The 27,724-nt window shown below is 43.1% G+C and overlaps 1 protein-coding gene across 2 annotated transcripts in view; it reads left to right on the forward strand.

The window, feature by feature from the left end:
* LOC147123495 (kinesin-like protein KIF24) overlaps nucleotides 1-26,984 on the forward strand; it is a 148,885-nt gene extending 121,901 nt beyond the window's left edge. For both annotated transcript variants that reach the window (XM_085973765.1, XM_085973762.1), the window contains exons 10-13: nucleotides 2,359-2,468; nucleotides 4,000-6,615; nucleotides 20,923-21,016; nucleotides 24,568-26,984. In XM_085973765.1, the coding sequence (XP_085829891.1) occupies nucleotides 2,359-2,468; nucleotides 4,000-6,615; nucleotides 20,923-21,016; nucleotides 24,568-24,714 (2,967 nt within the window). In that variant the 3' untranslated portion in view covers nucleotides 24,715-26,984. The remainder of the gene's footprint in view (nucleotides 1-2,358; nucleotides 2,469-3,999; nucleotides 6,616-20,922; nucleotides 21,017-24,567) is intronic.
* The last annotated feature ends 740 nt before the right edge of the window (nucleotides 26,985-27,724 follow it).

Below are 27,724 nucleotides of genomic sequence, written 5' to 3' on the forward strand. Positions count from 1 at the left end.
ATGATCTAGACGAGGGAACTAGATGTAATATCTCCAAGTTTGCAGACGACACAGCTGAGTGGGCATGTGTGCTGTGAGGAGGATGCTGAGAAACTCCAGTATGATTTGGACAGGTTGGGTGATTGGGCAGATGCAGTATAATGTGGATAAATGCGAGGTTATCCACTTTGGTGGCAAAAACAGGAAGGCAGATTATTATCTGAACGGCAATAGATTGGGAGAAGGGGAAGTGCAACGAGACCTGGGTGTCCTTGTGCACCAGTCGCTGAAGGTAAGCATACAGGTGCAGCAGGCGGCTAAGAAGGCAAATGGTGTGTTGGCCTTCGTAGCGAGTGGATTCGAGTACAGGAGCAAGGATGTCTTGCTGCAGTTGTACAGGGCCTTGGTGAGACCACACCTTGAGTATTGTGTGCAGTTTTGGCTGCCTTATCTGAGGAAGGATGTTCTTGCCATGGAAGGAGTTTAGTGAGGATTCACCAGGCTGATACCTGGGATGGCAGGAATGACGTATGAGGAGAGATTGGGTCGATTGGGCTTATATTCGCTGGAGTTTAGAAGAATGAGAGGGGATCTTATTGAAACTTATAAAATTCTAACAGGTCTAGACAGACTAGATGCAGGAAGGATGGTCCCGATGGCGGAGGAGTCCAGAACCAGGGTCACAGTCTAAGGATAAGGGGTAAGCCATTTAGGACAGAAATGAGGAATTTCTTCACCCAGAGAGTGGTGAACCTGTGGAATTCTCTACCACAAAAGGAAGTTGAGGCCAATTCATTAAATATATTCAAGCAGGAGTTAGATATATTTCTTAAGGCTAAAGGGATCAAGAGATTTGTGGAGAAAGCAGGGACAGGGTACTGAATTTGGATGATCAGCCATGATCTCATTAAATGGTGGAGCAGGCTCGAGGGGCCGAATGGCCTACTCCTGCTCCTATCTTCTATGTTTCTATGTCCCAATGCAGGCAATGCATCTCTAGTGATGGCTTTTCCTTCCGCTCCTGCATGGTCCCCTGTGCAGTTCACCAAGAATTCATCCTCGCCCCCTTCCTGCTCCTCATCTATATCTTCTGTCACTTCATCCATAAGCAAGAGGCCAACTTTCATATGTATGATCACACCTACTCCCCTAAAGACCATGACTTCCTTTCTGCTATCGGGCTGCCTGTTTGACATTAAGTTGTGGATGAGCCAAAATTTCCTCCAATTGAACATTATGAAGCCCAAAGCCACGGTTTTCAGCCACTGCCAAGAACTCCACATGTTTGCCACAGACCCCTTCTTCCTCCAAGTGTTTGTTTAGACTAGGCATAACTTCAGCATTCTCTTCAACCCAGAGTTCTGTTTCAAACTCCATATGCTATCCATCTCTAAGACTTATTCTTTTGTAACATTGTCTACCACCATCCCCACCTTATCTCCATTCTCAGTAAAACTTTTTCCCACACCCTCATCACCTCTGGACTTGATTTATCCAATGCTTTCCTTGCCAGCTTTCTGACTTCCACCCTCCATAAGGTTCAAAACACTGCTGCCTACATCATGTCCTGCAGTAAGCCCTGCTTACCCAACATCCCATCCTCACTGATCTACATTGGCTACCTGTCCCCTAACAAACCAAAATCCAAATCCTTATCTACAAATGCCTCCAGGACGTTGCTCCATCCTACTTCCACAACCTTCTCGAGACTTGCATTGCCTCCTGTGTCCTCCGGTCTTCTGATTCTGGCCTCCTGTGCATTTCCTCCTCCCCCTGCTCCACTATTGGTGGCAGTCTTCAGATGTGTCACTTCTACTCTTTAGAACTCCTTTTCTAAACCCCTCAACCTTTCTGCATCTCTCCCTGCATTTAAGATGCCCAATTAGTCACCATGGCTTCCTAGATACCAGAAAATTTGACATTTATGTATGCTGACTGTTCTACATGCTACAGCTGTGCACAGACAGAGCAGGGAAATGGGAGTCTGAGAGAGAGGATTGGGAGACTGGGAGCCAGATAAAAGCAACGAGTAGTGGAGAAGCCAGAAAAGACAGGAGTGTGGAATTGAGCCTGGAGCGGATGAATGCACTCCCCTGAGTGAGCTCCAGTACCATTCATTGCATTGACTCGTGTATAAGATGATACTTCCCTCCCCTCATACACTGTCAACCCCAACAGTGACCTAAAGTTATAGTCTTATATATGCAAGTGTGTATGTAGTGATAGGCTTAAAGAAGCAAACAGCTGATCTAAAAAATCTTCTTGTACTTCATTAATTGAATGATTTTAGACTGCAATTGCACTTCGCTTAATTATATTTTTTTCAAATGTAAATACAAAATTTTAGTTGTCCCTAAATATATATGTGCATTTTTTAAGGTATTGAAAGACTCATTTATTGGGAATTCTAAGACCTGTATGATCGCTAATATTTCACCTAGCCACATAGCCACAGAACACACACTGAACACTTTACGCTATGCGGACAGGTGAGCAGCAAGTTGCATCTTCTTTTACTACAACTGTTGTATTAAGATGAAGGAAAATTGCACAAAGGAATCTGTGGGATAGTGGCTTAATTGTAACTTCTCAAAAAGCTTTTACTGAGGTTAGGGCTGATGTCACTGAAACATACAAAATTCATACAGGGCTTGACAGGGTAGATGCAGGGAGGGTGTTCTCCTTGGCTGGGGAGTCTGGAACCAGGGGTAACAGTCTCAGAATAAAGGGTTGGCCATTTAGGACTGCGATGAGGAGACATGTCTTCATTCAATGGGTTGTGAATCTTTGGAATTTTCTATGCCAGAGGACTGTGGAGGCTCAGTTGTTGAGTATATTCAAGACAGAGATCGATAGATTTTTGAATATTAAGGGAACCAAGGGAATATGGGAATAGTGCAGGAAAGTGGAGATGAGGTAGAAGATCAGCCATGATCTTATTGAATGGCGGAGCAGGCTTGAGGAGCCGAATGGCCTACTCCTGCTCCTATTGCTTATGTTCTTATGTCACGTAGTTCTTCTTCACACAAAGAGTGATCCAACACATAGAACTGACTTACAGGTAATGTGGTGGAGGTGACAACCCTGGAATAATTTAAGAAACAGTTGGATGCTGTGATTGGGGAACTGTAGGATCTTTTTAGAAAGACCGGCTGGATTTGAATCTAGGTTCCAGAAGTAAAAGGTTATGTGCAAATTCATCTTGGGAGGATGTTTCCCCTGGCTGGAAAGTCTAGAACTCGAGGTCACAGTCTCAGAATAAGGGTTGGCCATTTAGGACTGAGATGAGGAGAAATTTCTTCATTCAAAGGGTTGTGAATCTTTGTAATTCTCTACCCCAGAGGACTGTGGATGCTCAGTCATTAAGTATTTTCAAGACAGAGATCGATAAATTTTTGGATACTGAGGGAATCAAGGGATATAGGGATAGTGCGGGAAGGTGGACTTGAGGTAGAAGATCAGCCATGATCTTATTGAATGGCGGAGCAGGCTCAAAGGGCTGTATGGCCTATTGCCGCTTCTATTTCTTATGTTCTTGTATACCACCCAGTATCTAGATTTAATAATGTGTAAAATTAAGACATGCATAAAATTCCAGGACTGTTTTTCTCTCTCTTGGGCTTTCTGACTAATTGTTAATGGGGTCTTGTAGTACCAGCAGAAAGAGACATGGCCATCTGGATAGCTATGCCTAATGGCTTAGCAAGTTTATCCAGTGCATAGCTAGCCATATAGACCAGTGCTGAGTTAGCGGGTCTCGGCAGGGATAGTGTTACAGGGCTATTGGTGCCCCTGGGTTAGGGAGGGGAAATTGGCCAGTTCAATAAATAATTAAAACATCCTGAATAAGAGGAATAAATTAAATCTGCATGAAAGATGATAGTTGACTTACTTTTACATTTTTAATGTATTTAATGTTTTGAAAGCTTTAGAATTAGATAGATTTATTGAATCTTTTCTTTTGCTTTTTTAAAATTAGCATCATATCTTTTTAGCTAATTTGACTGTTAACGTTTTCAGGGTAAAAGAATTAAAGAGCGGAGCCAAAACACCTAGCCCAATTTATACTAGATGTCAAGGAGTTCGAAGTCCATCTCCAAAGCGTACGAAAGAAACACCTTGTAAAACATGGAGAGAAAAATCAGTAGTGAAAAAGATGAAGCTGAGAATTCAACAATCTCATTGTGTGACTGAAAATACAATGCAGCCTAAATCATCATCATCATCAGTTTATCATCCTCCCAATGTTCTTCTCTGTTCCACACCAAGAATAGTAAATAAAAATGGCCTTTCCCGGGCCAGCTCAAAAAACGTGTGGCTTAGTCACACTACACCCATTAAGGAAATGTTTAAGAAAGGATCCTTGGATGTCAACAAGAATACAAAGAAGGATGAGGGTCCAACCGATAAGAGCGGTATTACAAAAGAGGGCTTTCTGAATAACCCCAAATCTGAAGCATCCAGAAGAATGCAATATGGACACAGGAATAATTTGATTCCAGAAAATCAATTTAGTGTAACTAGAAATGTGAAAGTTCAAGCAGTTTATCCCATTCAAAAAGAAATCATTTCAAGAAACAGGCTTCACTTTACTGAACAGGTAACAAAAAATTATTCACCCAATAAAGAAAATATTGCTGCAAGTTTTGAAAGTGAGTGTCACAAGAATCCAGAGTCAACAGTGGACGGGCACTTTCTGCAAAAGGAACGGGAAAGACACTTGCGTCTTTATCATCAGCAACTCCAACAACTTCAGCAGCCACCATTGCTGCAAAAGAAACTTGGCTATCAACCCTTGAAGGAGCTTTTCAGGCAATTCTATCAACCTAAAATTGGAATGACTGATGAGGAAAATGAGTATATTTCCTCACTGCAGAGTACTGTCCAAAGGTCGTATGAACAGAATGAATGCCGTAGTAGTTGTGATTCATTATCTGACTGCCAAAGCATGAATGATAAACAAAATCAGACTGATGGTAATCAAGATTCCTTCTGTGAAGTGGCAAAGGGCGAAGGAAGTGGAAGAGAGAATGTTCAAGAATTCCTGTTTTTTCAAGATCAAAGTGTTAGCCCAAGGGCGGAAGACAGCAATGAAAACAGTTCACAGTGGAGTATAGAAGAAGATTGCATCGTCATCCATTCATCAGGAGCTAACCCCACAGAAACATCATATTCCCGAAACAATATTGATAGTGGCCAAGAGAACCCAAATCATTTATCACCCGGCTCCAAAAACACTCCATGGAATAAAAAGCAACACACTTTTTCAACTTTTCACCAAGATGACAATGTTGCTATTTCACAGCATTCATTAATGAACAGTAATTTGTCTCTTGCTTTAGATTTAAAAGCTACTAAAGCTGGAGATACCACTTTGTTTCAATCTAGCAGAAATATTGATGCCCATTTGAACTCCCAGTCTTCAATAAAAAGGATAACGGAAGATGAGCAGGTGTGTAATATTACCACTAATGTAACTATGTCCACTGACTGCATTTCTGAAGATTTAGTGACTGTTTCAGGTAACCTTCCTTCCATGGAGAGGCCACTCTCAAAAGTCGCACTTCCTGCCGATGAAGAAATGACAATCTCATGTAACCACCGCTTTGCTGAAATGGAGGTTTCACCAGCTGATCCCTGTCAGAAAGTTGAGGTTTCAGCACCACCGATCATTCATTTTGGAAACTGGGTGACTGTATCACATGACCATCTTGATAAAACTCAGAATGTTTCACCAGATTTATTCCTTGACAAGAAACAGCTGTGTCACAATCAAGATCTTATTTTGAATAATAGAATTAAAGTGCAGATGGCTGCACAAGATGAAAATGACCACTGTTCAAATATTAACTATGTAGAGACTTCTTATAAAGACCTCAACATTTTAACAACCAATTCACCAGCTTTGTCAACTAATGAAAGTTTAGGTTTTCAAATTCCATCGGTACAAGACCCAAATCACAAAGCATCACTTGGTGCCTCACCATGTGGGAGTCTGCTCTCCAAAGACATTAGCCAGACAAGCGAATGTAACTATTACAAACCAGGGATTAAGAGCTTTAAAAGTGAGCTTTATGACGCTGACACTGAAGAAACTGAAATTAATTCTTTCATTTTACGCTTGCATTTTGGTGTAGCTTCCTCTGCTGGGGACAACGCCATGGCAAATCAATATTGTTCAGATGCTGGAGAACAGAGCACTACAGCTGCATATCTTAACCAAATGAGTATTCAGGATAACCTTTCTACCCCAACAATTTCAACTAGCAAAATAACAGAACCGATTAAAAGTGCTGATATTAAAGAATCACAGCAACAAACAAAGGATTTGGTAGCTGAAAGCAGTACTGAAGAGACCCTTAATAACTGTCATAATGAATATGGATTACAACTTCGGTGCAAGTCCAATCATAAGGATTTGATAGGCATATTTAAAGAAAAATTACTTCAGAACACTTCTGTTCAGTTAAGCCATCTTTATGCAGAGCAAGATTCAATTCCTACTACCAAAGAGTCTATCAACTATAATAAAAACAATAACGAAGCAACTGGTCAAACTGTAACAAGTCCTCGGGCAGATGGTAGTCAATCTAGAGGTTTATTTGCCCAGCACCTAGAGGCAATGGAAAAAGTGCAGTAAGTATGAAAATAAGTAAACTTTTAAAATTATATTTTCTTATTTAAAAGTTGAGATACCCTGTAATATCTCTATCAACATTTACTAATAGTTAATATAAATCTGGATGGCTGCTAACTAAGCCAATAATATAATTCCTGTTATTTGTGGCACGCATACAGATAAATTCATCTCTGCAAAATGTATGTTATGAAAACTTCAAGCGCAGCAGGTTTTCACCCACCCTATTAAAGACTCCTCTCAGCAATCTTTGACGGTTCTTTTCAAAGCTAGTAGTTTCTGGACTGGGGAGAGCTAGCAGTGTGAATCCTGTACACTATAAATTCCATTTTATTTTTGGCTCTTCACAATATACTGTTTTTTGTAAAGGACTATATTAACCATTTGATTATTGGTGCATCCAGAGAAATGATGGTCTCCCTGGGTCAACACTTTTCTAAAAAAAAGTTTTCAGATCCCCAAGGGATATATTTCCTTCTGCCAGTGATTTTACCAAAAATCCTGTTTTGTACTCGTGCCAAAGCAGAATAAGAGGCACAAAGGTAGATGGTGAAGCAGTCAACCATGGAAAAAAAGAAATCAAAATATGCTGAGATATAAGCTTTTTACAATCTTTTCATAATAGTTTTTGGGTGCTTTAAATCAACCTCGACCTTTACCACAAGCAACGTTTATATGGACATGATTTATGTTCAGCGTTAGTTAGGCAGTAACTATGGAAATGGAATAAAAGGAGGAATCTTAACTGGGAGCTGGTTTTGGGCTGGCGGGAGCCAGGGTGAGTAGCACACCAACCTGACATCAGCAGTGTGGGGCCTGGTTGATTTTAAGAATGGGCCTCGTTTGCATCAATTGGCAGGCTGCCCACTCGATTGCAGCCCACCCATGTTGAGGGCGGGGTTTGCATTGGGCCTCCAGAGGCCCATAAATCGTGAACGCACCTCTTAAAGGGAGGTTGCATTCACTTCTGGCATATTTGTTTCGGCTGCTTCTGTAAGGAAGAAATGAGTCACAAGGCTACCCACAGATTCTCTGGTGCCTTCCTGGAGTTATTGGTGGAAAAGGTGAGGGCAAGGAGTGTTGTTATTTTTCTCTCTAATGGGGAGAAGAATCCAAAGACCAGCATACAGCAGGCCTGGAGAAAGGGAGCATAGATGGTCAATTCCAATAGCATCACCCCCAGGACCGGGATACAATGCAGGAAACGCTTCAATGTCCTGACCAGAGCAGCGAGGGTGAGTATAGCTCTTCATTTCTCCATCTCTCTATATAATACCTGTCAACAGTCCTTTTCCCCTGCTCCTAGAGCTCTAAACACTTCCCTCCCTTGCATCACCTCCTTCTCCACCAATCACAAAGGAACACTGTATCACTTCTTATTCTCATTCCAAACACAAACTCACCTTTTGCATGCTGCCTTCACAGCAGTCACTAGCAGCATTCTGTTCTCAGATGGTTGTATTTGCTGAACACGGAATTCCTCTGATCACTCCCTCTTCACGTCACACTCCAGCCGCTTTCTTTCTATTGAACACCTCCCCATTCTACTTGCTGTTTGTTTCTTCACACACTCAGCATAAGCACTACATGAAGTAGTGCCACACATGTGCCCTTTCCTTCTCAATAACCACTCACTAACTCTCTCCCCTTCTGCCAGATAAAACGGTTCACATTAAGGGGAGGACTACCCAACATCCAGGTCCTGAGTGAAATGGAGCAGGCAGGCCTGGACATCATTAACTTAGCAACAGTGCCAAATTTTGGGAGATGGCGAGGCTGAGGATTTAATTGAGCTAAGTGTCTGCCTATTATTGGTACCCTTTTATTCACCTCAAACAATTGCACATTCAAGCAGCTTAACAGTTTTATGCTGCATAATGAAGTCTGTCATCTGCTAATGTCTAGCCTGCCTGTGCCATGCTAATTCGTATCCCTTTCTCTAGGTCCCTCACAGCACCTTGACCCCATTGAGAAGGATTTGGAGGAGGACTATCCTCTGGAAAATGAACAGTCAAGCGCTCCATCCCTCCCAATCACCATCACAGATATTGGCACCTTGGATTGATTAGACAGTGAGTTACAGGGGTAGGCACTTGATGAAGCACTCAATATGAGTGAGCAGGGACTAGTGGAAAGGACAGCCCTAGTGATAGCTTGCTGGAGGACAAGCTCTGCTCTTAGCTCTGCTGAGGAGGACAGAGATGTTGACTTCAGTTGCTCAGCCTTCGAAAGAAAACTCTTTCCTACACACATGCAATTATATGGTGTATTGGAATGACTGCCAAGTGTAATGTATATACCTTTAAGGGGGGAACTACATTTTACAGCTCATGTATAATGTAGTACCGGCAGTGACCACACCTGTATATAGCATTGAGTAGTAATCTGTACAGGCAGTTCCCGTGTGAGTCACGTTGAGTAAACACCTGTTATACCGTTCTCCTGCAGTCTGTGTCTTATTATACACAGACACAACATTGGCGACAAGGCAAGTTCGAACCTACCTGCAACTCTGCATCACCTCCCCGGGATTCGTTCCTGGAGATCAGTGGATTGGAGGTCAAGGCCAGAGACTCGGGCGTCGACCACGGGCAACCGCCCAGTCATCCAGCAGAGACTCGAGAATTGCGGGGGAGGCTGTCGAGAGCCAGGCTTGGCTTTCCAGTCGAGGTGGTCCAGCGAAACGGGCTGGCAACAGGTAGTGCGCAGACCCTTCCCGGACAGCGGCGGGCTAGAACCCGACCGAGCGGCACAGCAAAGGGCCGAGCAGCGTCGACGGGGGAGAGAGAGAGAGAGGGCAGAGCGCACAGAGCACAGCTGGTGTTCAGGGGCCGAGCAGCGTCGACGGGGGAGAGAGAGATAGGGCAGAGCGCACAGGACGCAGCCGTTGTTCAGGGGCCAAGCAGCGTCGAAGAGAGGGAGAGAGAGACGCGCAGAAACCCACGAGGCGCCGCCATTGCCACGAGAACCGCCGGGAGCGGCGTTGGCAGCAGCGGGGGAGGAAGGAAAGCGCGGGAGACGCCATTTTAAGCCATTGGGAGACGCCATTTTAAACCACACCCAAAATGCCGTAGAGTGGCAGTATCACCGCATTTGACAATGAAGTCGAAGATTGGACTACATATGTCGAACGAATAGAGATATACTGCAAGGCAAATGAGGTGTCAGATGATAAGAAAGCGTCAGTATTGTTAAATTTAATGGGTGCAAAGACATATGGTTTATTACGCAATCTAGTAACGCCAACGAAGCCAATGGAAAAGAGTTTTGAAGACATAGTAACGATACTAAAGGAACATTTAAACCCCACACCGCTGCTGATAGCAGAAAGATTCAAGTTTCACAAACGGAACCAGCATAAGGATGAAAGCAATGCTGATTATTTAACAGAACTGCGCAAACTATCGAAACACTGCCAGCTTGGAGCGGGACTGGCAGATACCTTAAGGGACAAGTTTGTGTGTGGGCTTCAAAGTGAAGGAACCCAGAAACGGCTTTTCTCTGAAAAGGACCTTACGCTGGAAAAGGCTTTCAGCATTGCGGTATCATATGAAGCAGCAGCACGGGGCGCTGCAGAGATACAACAGAGACCGCAAGAATATGGCACAAACGAAATGTCATATGGAGCAGAGAAGTGCTATCGCTGCGGCAGAACAACACACGACCACAATGATTGCTGGTTCAAAGACAAAGTGTGCAGACAGTGTGGAAAAGTAGGACACATAGCACGAGTCTGCAGGTCGGGAAAGAAAACCAGCAATAAGAAACCTACAAAAGGAAAGTACAAGAAGGTACATAAGATGACGGAGAATAGTTCAGACGAACAAAAGAATGATAACGACTCCGAAAGCAGGGAACTGAGTTGTCTGAAACTACATAATGTGATCACAACGGAGGATCACCGAACCATTTGGGTCACTCTCAAGTTAGCAGGTGTCCAGGTAAAGATGGAATTGGACACAGGATCAGCCCTAACAGTCATAAACCGACAGGACTACGAGCGGTTACTCTCACACATACCCTTGAGAGACACAAAAATTATTTTGAAGACGTACACGGGGCAAAAAGTCTACCCCAAAGGAAAAATAAGGGTGACCGTTATCTATAACGGTAAGGAAACACCAAAACTAGACCTGTATGTATTGCAAGATGGAGGACCACCATTACTGGGACATGAATGGATCCGGAAAATACAACTGGATTGGCGTTCCATACAGGCACTGACTGTGGCTGACAAAAAGGATGACGACGTCACACCTGGGCGACTGTCAAAGATCCTAACTGACGCGAAAGAAGTGTTCCAGCAAGGACTCGGAACACTAAAAGGCATGACAGCAACGATTAAAATTGAAGAAAACGCAAGCCCCAAATTTTTTAAGGCCAGACCGTTACATTATGCGATCCGCCCAGCCGTCGAAGCAGAGCTGGAGAGTCTGGAACGTTCGGGTGTACTGTCCAAGGTAGACTGGAGCGAGTGGGCTACACCCATCGTCCCTGTGATGAAAAAGTCGCTCAGCAGCACGCCTGGGGAACCAAGGAAGGTTCGCATCTGTGGGGACTTTAAGGTAACAGTGAACCCGATCCTTCACACCGTACAATATCCACTTCCGCGGGTTGAAGATATTTTTGCCTCGCTATCTGGAGGGAAACGCTTCACTAACATTGATCTGGCCCAGGCGTATCTGCAAATGGAGGTAGAAGAAGCATCAAAAAAATACCTCACAATCAACACCCATAAAGGTCTCTACCAATACAACCGGCTGGTATTCGGGGTAGCATCAGCTCCGGCTATTTGGCAGAGGGCAATGGAACAAGTCCTGCAAGGGATCCCAGGGACCCAGTGTTATTTGGACGACATCCTGGTCACGGGCGAAAATGACAGTGATCACCTTGCCAACCTGGAGCAGGTGCTCACTAGATTGCAGGAATATGGGCTCCGAGCTAACCGCCCCAAATGCGAGTTTTTTAGAAAACAGATCTCGTATTGTGGCCACGTTATCGATAAAGAGGGGTTACATAAGTCCCCAGAGAAGTTTGAGGCAGTAGTCAAGGCTCCAGCACCGGAAAATGTGTCACAACTGAGGTCGTTCCTCGGGCTGGTAAACTACTACCATAAGTTCTTGCCAAATTTGTCTACAATACTACGCCCACTGAACACCCTACTGCAAACTGGGGTGCCATGGAAGTGGAGTGACGAATGTAGACGAGCTTTCCAGAAGAGCAAAACACTAATCACATCGAAAGAGGTATTGGCCCATTACAACCCAGCATTACCAATTCGGTTGGCATGTGATGCGTCACCCTACGGCATTGGAGCGGTGCTGTCGCACAAATTCTCGGACGGCTCAGTGAGGCCAATAGCCTTTGCGTCACGATCACTAACCTCAGCCGAGCGTAACTACGCACAGATTGACAGGAAGGCCCTCAGCCTAGTGTGGGGAGTGAAAAAGTTCAGTCACTATCTGCACGGGCAGAAATTCACCTTGCTGACTGATCACCGGCCTCTTGTCTCCATTTTTAATCCGAAGAAGGGCATTCCGGTGATGACTGCGCAACGACTACAAAGATGGTCACTTTTTCTAGGGGCGCACCACTATGAGATTGAATATAAGGGCACGAAACAGCATGGAAATGCTGATGGGCTATCACGCCTGCCACTGCCTACTGCGGAGGAAGCACCAGCAGTGGATCCTGTCGAAATATTCCATTCGACTATAGTTGAATACCTACCGGTAACTAACGCTTGTATTGAAAAGGAAACCCGAAATGACCCGTCACTGTCTCGGGTATATGATTTGACGGTGAAGGGATGGCCAGCACATGGCGACTCACTGTTGCCAGCATTCTCGACAAGGAGAGAACAGCTGTCAGTGTGCCAGGGGACCTTGATGTGTGGATCCCGAGTGGTAATTCCACCCAAGTTAAGGGAGAGAGTGCTCAATGAGCTTCATGAGGGTCATCTGGGCGGGGTAAAAATGAAAAGCCTTGCCAGGGCTTATTTGTGGTGGCCGGGAATCGATAAACAAATCGAGGACCTGACCAAGAGCTGCTCAGGATGCCAGAGAGTCCAAAATGCACCACCACAGGCCCCTCTACACCCATGGGAGTGGCCCTCATCTCCATGGCAACGGGTGCATATTGATTTTGCTGGTCCATTCATGGACTCAATGTTTTTAATAGCCGTGGATGCGCACTTGAAATGGCCTGAGGTCATCAAAATGTCCTCCACCACCACGGAGAAAACTATTGCAGTCCTACGGACCATTTTTGCCAGGAATGGCTTGCCAGAACAGATTTGCTGCAACAACGGACCACAGTTTGTGTCCGAAGAGTTCCGGAGGTTCTTGAAAAAGAATGGGGTAAGGCATTACACATCCGCCCCGTATCATCCAGCCACAAATGGATTGGCTGAGAGGTTCGTACAAACCTTTAAGAAGGCAATTAAGAAGGCAATAAAGGCTATGTACAATGACAACATTCCGCTGCAGCACAAGGTGGACAATTTCCTGTTCGCCTACCGGAATGCAGCACATGCAGTCACCAACCAGGCCCCAGCCATGATGTTCTTTAACCGAAGGTTAAGATCTCGCCTGGATTTGCTCAGACCAAACGTACGAAGAGATGTTGAGAGTAAGCAATTCCAGCACATCCATGAGAAGCCAACAAGGAGCTTCAATGTAGGGCAACCAGTCTTGGCCCGCGACTACCGAACAGAAAAATGGCAGCCAGGAACGATATGCACACGGCAGGGCCCACTAATGTACACAGTGGACGTTGGGGAGAGCATCGTGAGATGCCATGCTGACCAGATCCTAGAGTCACAGGAACAAGTCAACCCCATGCCTCGCCCATACGTACCTGGAGATGAACCCGACGTACAGGTCGCATCTACCCCAGAAACAGTTGCATTGGAAGCTGATGAACCAACCGACGACAGGGAGCCAGAATCTCCTCCGCACCAAGAGCAAGACACTCGGGAAAGGCGTTATCCAGAAAGGATCAGGAGGCCTCCCCAAAGACTGAATATATAAATGGACTATTTTCAGATAACGTTGTATGTTAAAAGTGTTAATTGTAATTAGTTTGATATTTAATTGTTAAATGAGTGTTATGGTACTGTTAATCTAAAAGGGGAGGAATTGTAATGTATATACCTTTTAAGGGGGGAACTACTTTTTACAGCTCATGCATACTGTAGTACCGGCAGTGACCACACCTGTATATAGCACTGAGTAGTAATCTGTACAGGCAGTTCCCGTGTGAGCCACGTTGAGTAAACACCTGTTATACCATTCTCCTGCAGTCTGTGTCTTATTATACACAGACACAACACCAAGGAGATACCGTACCATGTCCAAAGGTTTGGGGGAGTCCACTTCCAGCTTGTGTGGTGCTTGTGGCAGGTCATTAGCACTCTGCTGTCTTGGAGCATATGGCAACCTCTGTGGACATCCTCAGACCAGAAGTCTGTGTCACCAGCTCAGACTGATGGAAGCTCAAACTTCTGCCATGCAGATTCTGGGCTCCAACGTATGCTCCACTGGTGGACCACATTGATAGGAGCTGTAAAAGCGTCACTGATCTGCTCAAGTCTGCTCTCCCACAGATAAGTGGGAGTGATGAGGCGCAGCCCCATGGGTGTAGCAGTATTGCAATGAGAGAGGCACATGTTGCCAATACGAAATTGACGGGCAGGAAAATACCAGCTGGTTCATCAAGCCTGCCCAACACCATGATGGCCAGACCATCATGACCCTCTCTCAGGATGTCAGTACACCTGCTTCTTTGCCACCCCTTAACCAATACCCAGACTGCCCTGGCCGCAGCTGAAGTGTTTTCAAGCCCAAGCTCAGAGGTCACCTGCCACAAGCATCTCAAGTTCACATGAACAACAGCAGCCTTCCACCAGCTATGCTGAAATCCTGGAGAAGCACCTTGTAGGAGTGATAAAGTTAGGAAACCATCATCGAACAAAGGCACTATGGGTTGACACTTCGGTGAACAATTAGTTCAGGGCAATCATTTTGACATTAAAGAATTGCCCTTTTCACATTGGGCACTTCTGTCTGTAGTGTGGTTTCATAACAGCTCATGAGTGTATTGACAGGATGTAATCGATATGATAGGTGAATAAATGTTTCAAATGTCCTTTATTGCAGGGTTGAGGGAGTGGTGAAGGAGGTAACAAGGACTGTTAATGCAGAGAGGGATGTGTAACATTTCAGGGGAATAAGCAGGTCAATGGCTGCGGTGTTGTAATGGCCCTCCTTTTCTGCTCCTTCCTCGCCTTCTCCCAAATCATCCTCATCAGATGCTGTGTTCCTATTACTGTTCCTCCTCCATGTGCAATCCTCTTTGTGTTGTGAGGTTGTGCAACATGCAGCCCACTACCGTGATTCATGAGACTCCCTGTGGGCTGTATTTAAGTGAGCCCCCAGACTTATCCAGACACCTAAACCGTTGTTTTAGGAGCCCTATAGTGTGCTCAATGATCATCCTGGTGGTCCCATGGCTCTGGTTAAACTTCAGCTGTTCAGGGGGCTGGGGTTGCAGAGGGGTCTCATCAGCCATGTGTGGAAGGGGTAGCCGTTGTCCACAAGCAGCCATCCTCTAAAGTTCCTGGACACATGGAAGAGTGGAGGAATGGTTGACTGGCACAGGATGAATGCTTCATGACAAAGGCCTAGAAACCTGGCACACGTGCATGATTTGTTGACGGTGATCACAGACGAGCTGAATATTGGTAGAATAAAATCCTTTCCTATTAACGAATGGTGCCCTGATGACTGCATGTGTGTAGGTTATGACCATTTGCACACAAGTGAATCCAGCCACTACAGCAAATCCCAAAGCCTTTTTATTTTGACTGATGGTGTCCATTGGGAAGGAGATGTACCTGGCAAAGAGGGCATTGGTGACCTGCTTGATTGATGCACTTATGAACTGCAGACCGTGAGATGCAGGAAGTATCCCTGTAGCAAGCTGGCAAGATCCTGAGGCAAAAAAGTTGAGGGCTGTGGTGACTTTGACTGCCAGAGGCAAAGCATAGCCACCCGGGCCAGCAGGCAGTAGGATTTGTTGCAGGAGGCTGCAGAGGTCCGCGACAGCCTGCCTGGTGAAGCACAGCTCCTCAGAAAATCCAGGAAAGTTACTCGGGTCCTGTAGCCCCTAGGAGCTGGGTAAAGCCTTCTTTGAGCAGCCCCTCTCACTTGTCTTCTAAGAGGCCCAACTGGTGCTCCTTGTGGCAGAGCAGCCAAAGTTCCTGTTTCTGATTACTGTTTAATTACTCCTACTATAAAGTGTGCTTGTGTTGAGAACAGAATTCTGCTGCGATGCCTGCCACAGCAGAGGAGCCTGGGCACTCACTGTCTACGAATGGTCACTTGGACTAAGTAGTGGAGGTGGCCATACCATGGAACTGAACCCCTGCAGGAGTCAGTGCCTTCAGGAGATGAGAGGAGAAAATTGGTGAAGGTGGGAAGTAAACTTCCCTTTCAGCAGCTCCAGAAAGCCTCTGCCAATAATTAGAACCCTTGCATTTTTCAGCTTCAAAGCTAGCTATGAGCTAATGAACTATATTTTTAGGCAGCCTAAACCAGGGTAAAGCACCTCTCTCCAATTAATTATGTGCGGAAATAATAAATCTCAACAGTATGTGTGAAAATAATCTAGTGAAGGATAATAATTCTCTGGTGAACTGACTTAACTTGTTCCAGGATGATGAATTCCATTTCTTTTTCTGAGTTTGAATTACTGTATTATAATGCTCTATAGCACTTTGCCAATTTATGATTAAGAGCTTAAAAATGTTCTGGCCATTTCTGAAGTCCTGAATTAAGCTGTTGTACCTGTTAATCTAACGTTTCATGCTTGAGTGAAACATTATGGCTGCTACATCATCCAAGTTAGACACTAGCTTGCACCTTATGTCGCAATGAGTGTGCTTATATCTCTCATTAATCATTACTATTTTCTATGGAATATGGATTGCAACATTGCATGTTTCAGGTTATATATTTTTAATAATATAGCTATTATAAAGCTGTCCACTAGATTGCTAGAAACATTCTCTCCATATCTACCCTGTCCAACCCATTCATAATTTAAAAGTACCCTGTATAAACAAAATATGCTTGAAACACTCAGCAAGTCAGACAGCATCTATGGAGGGAGAAACAGAGTTAACGTTTCAGGCCAGTGACCTTTTGTCATAATTTTAAAGGCCTCTATCAGGTCTCCTCTAAATCTTCTCTTTTCTAAAGAAAAGCCCCAACCTATTCAATCTTTCCAGCATATTTTGTTTATACTTTTAAATTATGAATGTGTTGGACAGGGTAGATGTAGAGAGAATGTTTCCACTTTTGGGAGAATCCAAAAATAGGGGCCATAAATACAAGGTAGTTACTAATAAATCTAATAGGGAAATAAGGAGAAATGTATTTACTCAGAGTGGTTAGAATGTGGAACTCGCTGTAATCTCTCATCGGGTAGCATCCTTGTAAATCTTTTTTACACTTTCTCCAGTGCTTCTACGTCCTTTTTATAGTATGGAGACGAGAACTGTACACCATATTCGAAGTGTGGCCTGACCAGGGTCCCATACAAGTTTAACATAGCTTCACTACTTTGGAATTCTATACCCCTAGAAATAAATCCCAGTGCTTTGTTAGCATTTTTAATTGCTTTGCTGGCCTGTGATGCTGCTTTTAGCAATTTGTTCGCCTGTATCCCTAGATCCCTTTGCTCTTCTACCCCATTCAGTTTCTTATTTTCTAATGTGTAGGTGATGTTTGTTTTACCTACCAAAGTGCATCACCTCATTTATCTATGTTAAAGTTCATTTGCCACTTAACTGCCCAGTCTGAAAATTTTTGATTGTCTTCTTGTATTATGTTGCATTCTTCCTCAGTTCCTCAATGCCCTTCATATCCTCAGGACATCCCAAAGCACTTCACAGCCATTTAAGGACTTTTGAAGTGTAGTCACTGTTGTAATCTAGGGAAATATAGCAGCCAGATGGTTTACAGCAAAGCCCCACAAACAGCAATGAGATAAATGACCGGATAACCGGTTTTAGTTATATTAATCGCTGATTTTAATCACTCAACCATTGGTGGCCGGGCTTCAGCTGCCAAGGCCCTTACCTCTGGAATTCCCTCCCTAAATTTCTTCCCCTCTCTACCTCTGTTTCCTCCTTTAAGACGCTCCGTAAAACCTACCTCTTTGACCAAGCTTTTGGTCATCTGCCCTAACATTTCTATGTGGCTCGGTGTCAAATGTTGTTTTATAACGCTCCTGTGAAGCACCTTGGGATGTTTTACTATGTTAAAAGTGCTATATAAATACAAGTTACTTGAGGAATAAATATTAGCTAGGACAACAAGGGAACAGGGTAAGGGGTAACATAGAAACATAGAAGATAGGAGCAGGAGTAGGCCATTCGGCCCCTCGAGCCTGCTCCGCCATTTAATGAGATCATAGCTGATCATCCAAACTCAGTACCCTGTCCTTGCCTTCGCCCCATATCCCTTGATCCCTTTAGCCTTAAGAAATATATCTAACTCCTTCTTGAATATATTTAATGAATTGGCCTCAACTGCCTTCTGTGGTAGAGAATTCCACAGGTTCACCACTCTCTGGGTGAAGAAATTCCTCCTCATCTCTGTCCTAAATGGCTTACCCCTTATCCTTAGACTGTGACCCCTGGTTCTGGACTCCCCCGCCATCGGGAACATCCTTCCTGCATCTAGTCTGTCTAGTCCTGTTAGAATTTTATAAGTTTCAATGAGATTCCCTCTCATTCTTCTAAACTCCAGCGAGTATAAGCCCAATCGACCTAATCTCTCCTCATACGTCATTCCTGCCATCCCAGGTATCAGTCTGGTGAATCTTCGCTGCACTCCCTCCATGGCAAGAACATCCTTCCTCAGATAAGGCAACCAAAACTGCACACAATACTCAAAATGTGGTCTCACCAAGGCCCTGTACAATTGCAGCAAGACATCCTTGTTCCTGTACGCGAACCCTCTCGCTACGAAGGCCAACATACCATTTGCCTTCTTAACCGCCTGCTGCACCTGCATGCTTACCTTCAGCGACTGGTGCACAAGGACACCCAGGTCTCGTTGCACTTCCCCTTCTCCCAATCTATTGCCGTTCAGATAATAATCTGCCTTCCTGTTTTTGCCACCAAAGTGGATAACCTCGCATTTATCCACATTATACTGCATCTGCCATGCTTCTGCCCAATCACCCAACCTGTCCAAATCATACTGGAGTTTCTCAGCATCCTCCTCACAACACACACGCCCACCCAGCTTTGTGTTGTCTGCAAACTTGGAGATATTACATCTAGTTCCCTCGTCTAGATCATTAATATATATTGTGATGAATAGCTGGGGTCCTAGGACCGATCCCTGCGGTACCCCACTAGCCACTGCCTGCCACTCTGAAAAAGACCCGTTTATTCCAACTCTTTGCTTCCTGTCTGCCAATCAGTTCTCTATCCAAGTCAGTACCTTGCCTCCAATCGCATGTGCCTTAACTTTACACGCTTTACATACATAGAAACATAGAAGATAGGAGCAGGAGTAGGCCATTCGGCCCTTCGAGCCTGCTCCGCCATTCAGTGAGATCATGGCTGATCATCCAAATTCAGTACCCTGTCCCTGCCTTCTCCCCATATCCCTTGATCCCTTTAGCCTTAAGAAATATATCCAACTCTTTCTTGAATATACTTAATGAACTGGCCTCCACCGCCCTCTGTGGCAGAGAATTCCACAGGTTCACCTCTCTCTGGGTGAAGAAATTCCTCCTCATTTCAGTCCTAAATGGCTTACCCCTTAGCCTTAGACTATGACCCCTGGTTCTGGACTCCCCGGCCATCAGAAACAATCTTCCTGCATCTAGTCTGTCCAGTCCTGACAGAATTTTATAGGTTTCGATGAGCTCCCCTCTCAATCTTCTAAACTCCAGTGAGTATAAGCCCAATTGACACAATCTCTCCTCATACGTCATTCCTGCCATCCCAGGTATCAGCCTGGTGAATCTTCGCTGCACTCCTTCCATGGCAAGCACGTCCTTCCTCAGGTAAGGCGACCAAAACTGCACACAATACTCAAGGTGTGGTCTCACCAAGGCCCTGTACAACTGCAGCACTTTACATGGGTAAGCCATTTAGGACTGAGATGAGGAAGAATTTCTTCACCCAGAGAGTGGTGAACCTGTGGAATTCTCTACCACACAAGGCAGTTGAGGCCAATTCATTAAATATATTCAAGAAGTAGTTAGATATATTTCTTAAGGCTAAAGGGATCAAGGGATATGGGGAGAAAGCAGGGACAGGGTACTGAGTTTGGATGATCAGCCATGATCTCATTAAGTGGCGGAACAGGCTCGAGGGGCTGAATGGCCTATTCCTGCTCCTATATTCTATGTTTCTATCCCACCAGTCACACCTCTTTCTCTGACGTAGCCAGCAAAGTCCACACCCATCCTCCAAGCGAGATCCAAAATGGGGTGAAGACCTGGTGTAAATGGGTCTACCCAGTTTTTGTCCCTGCTAGGGACCTTCCAGGTAACTGTCCCATTGTGGCCAAAACCTCAGAAATTCACAAATGTGTTCTTTTCCAGCATTCAGATTTTCTACATTTCTATCTATGAGCTAAGTATTATGTGGGGAATATGAACTGAAAACCTGCTGTTATGCATTTACAAATACTCTTTACAGGGAATTAGGGGTGTAAAGGGTAGTTGACTCACTGACTTTTCCCTCCCTCCTTGCAGACTACTACTTAATCTGCAGCCTGCATCTCTCTGGGTGAGATAGCCAATTGATAACAAGAACTTGCTGTAAAGGGAATCACAAATGTCATCATGTGCCCTACTATTCCATGAGGCAATGAATTGTAGGTCAAGAGAACTATGCAACCTAAGAAAATTATTTCTAAGCTGAAAGTTTTGTGTGCATCGTAGAAATGACAGTATTTTGGGATGTATTGGAGATTTCAAAAGCCTTTCCTTCTGGCTTCACTTTCAAGTCCCCATGTAACTTTCAATTAAAGTAACAACTTATTTTATTCAGAGCCTCTGGTAATGCAGATCATTTTATCATTTCGTTAACTATGGGAGGGGAGAGGGATTTGGTCCATTTTGTTTTTGTTTCCCCTTTTTCTACTGCTATTTATCAGTGACGGTGTCTCCTGTCTCTACATACCACTAATTCCCAAATAAAGCTTTCTATGTACTAGTTCTGTTTCACCAACAGGAAGCAGTAATTTCAAACCATTTTATTTTTTGCACTCTAGGAAACTTGTTGTCCAAGCCCATTGTGAGCATCTAGAAGAAATGTTAGCTCTTTTTGAAAAGGAAGAATATTTGCTGAAGAAACTAACAACATTGGTAAGATATTTCTTTGTAATCCTAAAACTAGGCAAAGCTGAGGAATATTTTTAGACAACTGCATTCTCTAATAATAAAAAGAAAATCTTTTCAATCACATACTGCGGGCAATAATCTTAAAACCACCAGAGTCACAGGAGTTTTCATTATGCATTTAGAAAGCTCAGGTGGTGACAAAGTGGGCTCTTAGAGGGGTTATTCTAAAACAGACACATGGTGGGGGGTGGGAAAAGGAGTGATTTTCAAGTTGCTATCACCCCATTTGTACATAAACAAGCGGGAGCATCATGAATATTTTTTAATCAATGTCAGATGACAGCGACAGCCCCCACCAATTCCGCCTCTGCCTGCTGGATTACCAGCAATTCCTGCTCTGGATATTAAAGGTGAATGACAGAAGTCAGGAAGCGGACATTTTGAACACCCATTAAAGGGATGTTAAGCTGCAGTTAGGGAAAGTGAGATGCAGGTTTGGCACACTTTTTATGCAAGTTGTTTTGGGGTTTTGAGGCTTAAAGGCTTCCACCCTTAAATGTCCTTGCTTCTGCAGAAATGTTATCTGCTCACCAAAACAGGTGCTTCCTTTCACTCCCGAAACTTTCACCCCCTCTCCTTTAAGGTGCCGCTACAGGCCCTTCAAAATCGGCTGCCCCACTAGATTACCTGCCCTCAGATTAGTGAGCTGCCTACACGGAGCATGTTTCACACTGGCAGTTCACCGAATTATTGTAAGACCCCATCATGAAAATGGCATGGGCCCCACGCCAACTCCTTTAGGTGGACACAGCGCATGCCCACCCATTGCCAGCCCGATATATGCTCAAACCAAAAATTGTCCCTATGCTGCTTCCATTAAGCATTTTTTTTTCAATTTTCAAATTATCATGAACCACTCTGGTCTCCTAGCCAAACCATAAAAGAATGATTTACATTTATATAGTGCCTTTCACAACCGTGGGACATCCCAAAGTAGTACTTTTGAAGTTTATTGTTGCATTTGCACGCAGCAAAGTCACTCAAACAGAAACGAGATAATGACTAGGTAATTTTTTTTAGTGGTTGCGGGATAAATATTAGCTAGGACACTGGGGAGTATTCCTATGCTCTTCTTCGAATAGTGCCACAGGTTCTTTTACAGCCAGCTGAGCAGGCAGATGGGGCCTCGGTTTAATGTCTCATTCCCTTAACACTCCACTGAAGTGAAACCATGATGACAAATCAAACATTCTCTCATGACTCACGGGCACAGCAGATCAATTTACTCCACTCAATCATAGAATCCTAGAAATTACAGCAAAGAGGTCATTCAACATGTGCTTGTGTTAGTTCTACACGCCCCATAAATTTTGTTTTCTTGCTCAGTGTCCATTTCCTCCCTTCTCCTTAATTTCTCCTTATGTGGCTTGGTGGCAAAAATGTTTCTCTTATAATACTCCTGTGAAGCGCCTTGAGATGTTTTACTATGTTAAAGGTGCTATATAAATACAAGTTGTTGTTGTTGTCTTGTTAAGCACCCACAGAAATTTATTTTACGGGAGGAGCAAATGCATGCTATGGTTATTAAACTCCATTGTGTGCAGCCTTTGTGTCTTGAGCTGAATTTCAAACCCTACATCTTAGAATCATACAGCACAGAAGGAGTCCATTCAGCCCCTCATGGCTGTGCCACCTCTTTGAAAGAGCTAGCCAAATAGTCCCATTTCCCTGCGCTGTCCCCATAGCCTGCAAATGTTTCCTTTTCAAGTATTTATCCAATTCCCTTTTGAAGGTTATGATTGAATCTGCTTCCACCACCCTTTCAGGCAGTGCATTCCAAATCATAATAACTTGCTACGTAAAATAAATTCTCATCTCCCTCCTCGTTCTTTTCCCAACTATCTTAAATCGGTTTCCTCTGGTTACTGTTCCTCCTGCCAATGGAAACAGTTTCTCCTTATTTACTCTATCAAGAAAAATCAGCCACCACCAAGAAAAATCTGTTCCTCATTTCCACCTCCACAACTTTGATCCCCTCCACCCTTACCTCAGTCCTACAGCTACTGAAACTCTTTCAATTCCTTCATCAGCTCTGTGTTCAATCACTCCAACAATCTCCTTGCTGACCTCCTGAGTTCCAACCTTCGTAATTAACTTGTTGAAAACTTCACCACTTGGACATCATCCCATACTAATTTCCATCTCCCAATATATTGAACAGAAAACCTTAATCCTCCTCTAAGTCCCAGTGGAATGCCATAGCTACCACTGTGAGAAATTCTGTTTGTTATGGGATACAACCTAGGATACTGTGTTCAATGGGTAAACAAAAATACTAAAGCTGAATAAATCTATATATATAAAGCGGTTCTTCTGTCTGTCCTTCTGTCTGTCCTCACGTGTGCGTCTGTCCGGCTATGCGCTCGAAAGTTATAGAGCGTACCTACGCGCGAGTTACCTCCAAAGAAAGCTTACGCTTCCGGGACGCTGGTAAGCGTATTTACTTTTCGGTCGGACGAAAATTGTTCGCGCCTTATGCAAAAAACCTTCAAAATTAAACTCATTATCTGCTAGCATTGATTGACTGATGTCAAGGTTCGACCAATCCTGTGCCGTCACGATTGACCAATCCTACAGTACAGTCCCCTGATGGTTGGCCAATCGGTGTGTGTGTGTGTGGGCGGGACTAATCGTTTTCATCTCGGGGATCTGGCAGCCATTGTTTCAGTGCTGCCATGACTTCAGCTTCCAGCTCAAACTACTTTGAAAGTTAGTATCTCTTTTAAAAATAACAAGATTTACCAAAAACATTTTATAAGTACTTTCACTTTCATCTTTCAAGGTATTAAGTGTGTGTGTGGGCGGGACTAATCGTTTTCATCTCGGGGATCTGCCAGCCATTCTTTCACTGGTTGCAGCTCAAACTACTCTCCTTATCCAGCTTTGAAAAAGTTAGTTTCTCTTTTAAAAATAACATAAGATTTACCAAAAACGTTTTATAAGTACTTTCACTTTCATCTTTCAAGGTATTAAAAGGTAGAAATGTTGTCCGGCAGCACATTCACAAAGGGACACAGACAGGGCCCTAAAGCCTGGGACTCGATTTAAAATGTTGCCCAGCACCAGATTCACAAAGGGACATAGACAGGGCCCCAAAGCCTGGCACTCGATTTAAACCGCCCGCCCCAAAACAGCCCTGGCAAAGCCGGGCTCCCCCAGCTAGTATATAATAAATTAATGACCTCAACTTGGGTAAGTAGAATAATTGTTTGATACCAAATTCTGCGAGAAAGCATATCTTTCAGGTACATTGGATATTGAACAATTCTACAGATAATTAGCAATGAGTAGATGAATAACAATGATCCTCCTTGTTCATTGGAAAAATCAATATTATCAGGTAGATCAATTATACTCCATAAAAACATTTTTTAAGTGATGTCTATATGAAATGTGTTTGTAAACACATCTTCCCTCATGGAAACCCTTGCATACATATGTATAATATATACTGCACACTTAAGTATTTTCAGCTTTAGAAAATTGCCTGAACAATTATTTGTATTTCTTGGCAGGACTTCAAGGATTATGTAACACAGTTGGAAGAGAACTTGATGCTAAAAGCTAAATGCATCCAGCACATGCAAGGCCAGATTGAAAAGTATCAAATTTATCCTGGGACAATGTGTGACAATTCAATCACCAAGTCGACTGTATCTTAGCTTTAGTGTAAGTTATAGTGGAATAGCCAGAGAGAACTAGTGCTTATATCTGACCTCCTTTCTACAATTTTTGCAATGATTGTTCTTATTTAAATGCAAGTTACAAAAATAAATCTTTACATATCTTTTGAGATCCAATGGTAAACTTTGCTTATGAAGAAATGGTCTTGAATCCTAAATTTAAAACTATTTTCCTCCCCCATTCTCCATGCCTCAGCCTTGCTGGCCTGTGGTTCTCGTTCAAGTGGCCATTGTTCATGTATGTCTTGACTAACTAATGACGATCTTGGAGGGGTAAGAGATAAACAGCATCGCTTTGCAGTCGAGTTGGATAGTAGACACAACACTCAACATATCCAACCAATGCAGAGCAACAATAACCAAAACCAATAGAATAGGAACAAGAGTAGGCCATTCAGCCTCTAGAGTCTGTTCTGCTGTTCCATGAGATCATGGCTGAATGTTTAACTATATAGCCAAAAGAGTATAATACAAGTCAGTAGCTGACCTAATCAAACAGTATAGTGCTCTGGTCAGACCACACCTTGTGTATTATGTCCATTTCTGGTCAGAGACATTCAAGCACTGGGAAGAGCCACAAGCCTGATTGCCAGTGTCAGGGGATTGAGTAATGAGGAAAGGTTGAAGAATTTTGATTGTCAGCCTTGTAAGAATTATTTCTAAAAGGTGATATTTTGGGGATATACAAGATAGTTAACCATATGGAAAATTGCTTAAAAGTAAACTGTGGGAATAGGATGAGGGCTTCAGTTTCAGGCTAGTATAGGGGAGATGTGGGACTGATTTCAGCAAGTTTTTCTTCAGGCAAAATTCATGGAATTAACTTCCATCTAGAGTAGTAGAAGTGAAAACTTTGGAATCATTTAAGAACCAATTGGATGCTGCATTTGCGGAACTGTAGAGATTCTCTGGGTGGATGAATTAAGATGGGTTGAATAGCGCCTCTCCTCTAATTATCTTGGGAAGATGAGAACCAAATCAGTTGGGTGTGGCAGATTCAATAATCTGATACACGAGCTAGGTAGGTCCACTCCATTGTAGAGGATTCTGCAATGGTCGGCATTCTGTCTGATTGTGGGAGCTGGAGGGGATAGACCCGTAACTGTCGGCTGAGATCCTTCCCACTCAACTCTAGGTAAAACTGCAAGCCAGTGCCCTACCGGGACAGTAGTGCTGGCTAGACTGTAGCAGGGAGCTTACCAGTGCTTTGTCCTGGAAAGTAAAAATGTTTTAATCAGTTGTAACTACAGTAATACCCTTTGGACACTTAAGTGTCGATATGCTTGGTTCTTGCCTGTAGCTACAAGGAGAGTGTGTACACTCCATATCAGGGAAATGAAAACTTTACTTTTGCAATGGTTGGAAGATTATTGCAAATTAGAATGTGATTTCACTCATTTCAGAAACCTGACGCAAAAAATGAGAACCTTAGCAATAAGTGTCATTTGAGTTAATTGGCCACAGTCATCCTGTTCTCCCTCAACAAACAACATGCAGTCCAACAAACAAATGCTATAGTCTGTATGGTATGGCTCAGCAATGCACTGGATAAACTTGCTGAGCCACTTGGAGGAGCTCTTTCACTCTTTTCAACTTCAGTCATGTTGCACTTTTCATCTTAATTTACATTTATTAATAAACACTGCTGAGAGCAGTATTAATGTGGTGATCCTGAATTTGACCCCATGTAAACAAACATCCTGTTGATGAATATTGCAAGTGTGGTCCAAAGAAGGAAATGAAAAAATTTAATAAATGCAGATCTATGGGAAAACATACTTTTTCAATGATCCCAACACTAGTACAGACAACAGAGAAGAGAACTTTGTGTATACTTGATCTCATTGATAGTAGAAAACACTCCAATCTAGTTTTCCTCAGTTGATACTTACTGTAGGTTCTGGGTTTGAGAATAGCAAAATTTTCAACTCTTACTTTTAGGACTCACTCCACCCATAAGCAAAAATTGATAACAGGCAATAATGGATTAAACCAGTTCTTGATATTTCAAGAATTGAATACTTTATTACAGACTACATATGGGCATACACTGGATGTATGAAGTACCATTTATTTTACAATGTTTTATTGCAAGTATTTGAAACCATGCAATTTCATTTGATTTTTTTTCTGTATCTGTAGTATATATTTTCCAGTTTGAAAATTGTATTGAACATTTTCATATGAATGTTAAAATCTAAATTATTTAATCAATTGTATTTCAAATAAAGACTGTAGAGAAAAGTGAATACATTTTAATAAGTTTGCCTTATTTAAACACTGGCTGCAGATAAATAATTTGAAAACTATCAGTACCACTTTCAAAAGTTAGAAAAATCATTAGCTTCAGCATTCTTGTTTTTTGTAATTTGTTTAAAGAATACTAATAATAACCTCATGGGCATTCCAACTTGAAGGATTATTAAATTCAGCAGTGTGAGGAGACCGAACTGCCATGCATAGCTGCAGTGCTTTGCGTTAAATCAGCTCCCTCAGATGGTCAACACATTTCCTCGACTACACCAGAAAAATCACCCATTAAAAAAAAAGTTTAAACTCCATCCGAAACATTGAAGCAAAAGTATGGTAAACTATAATTCTATGACATTAAATTTTTAAAAAGCAACTGGAGTCATTTAGAAAAGAGAAGTCCTGCTGCTGAAAAGTTGTACTTCTCAATATAAGTGTAATTTAAAAAAAATAATTAAGCAAATTTATGGCAATCTGTGCCAATTTTGCTGCTTCCATTAAAGGTAGCTTGATCAAATTCAAATAAACGTCAAATTATTTCCAGTTAAATCTTATTTGCCAATATAGATCAGTACATCAGGAAAAGATTTACTAAATATTACAAAATTTGATGGACTGAGAAAGCAATAACTCAAGTTCAATAGTTCAGCTTGAAATAAATTAGGGACATTAAATAGTGTCGATGGGAGCAGGAAGTTGGAAAGGCACATTGATTAAGTGAGTGGGCAAAACTATGGCA

The sequence above is a fragment of the Somniosus microcephalus genome, chromosome 2 (assembly GCF_052327205.1).
Source record: "Somniosus microcephalus isolate GS21.2 chromosome 2, FLI_Smic_1.0, whole genome shotgun sequence".
In the NCBI taxonomy this organism is placed as follows: Eukaryota; Metazoa; Chordata; class Chondrichthyes; order Squaliformes; family Somniosidae; genus Somniosus; species Somniosus microcephalus.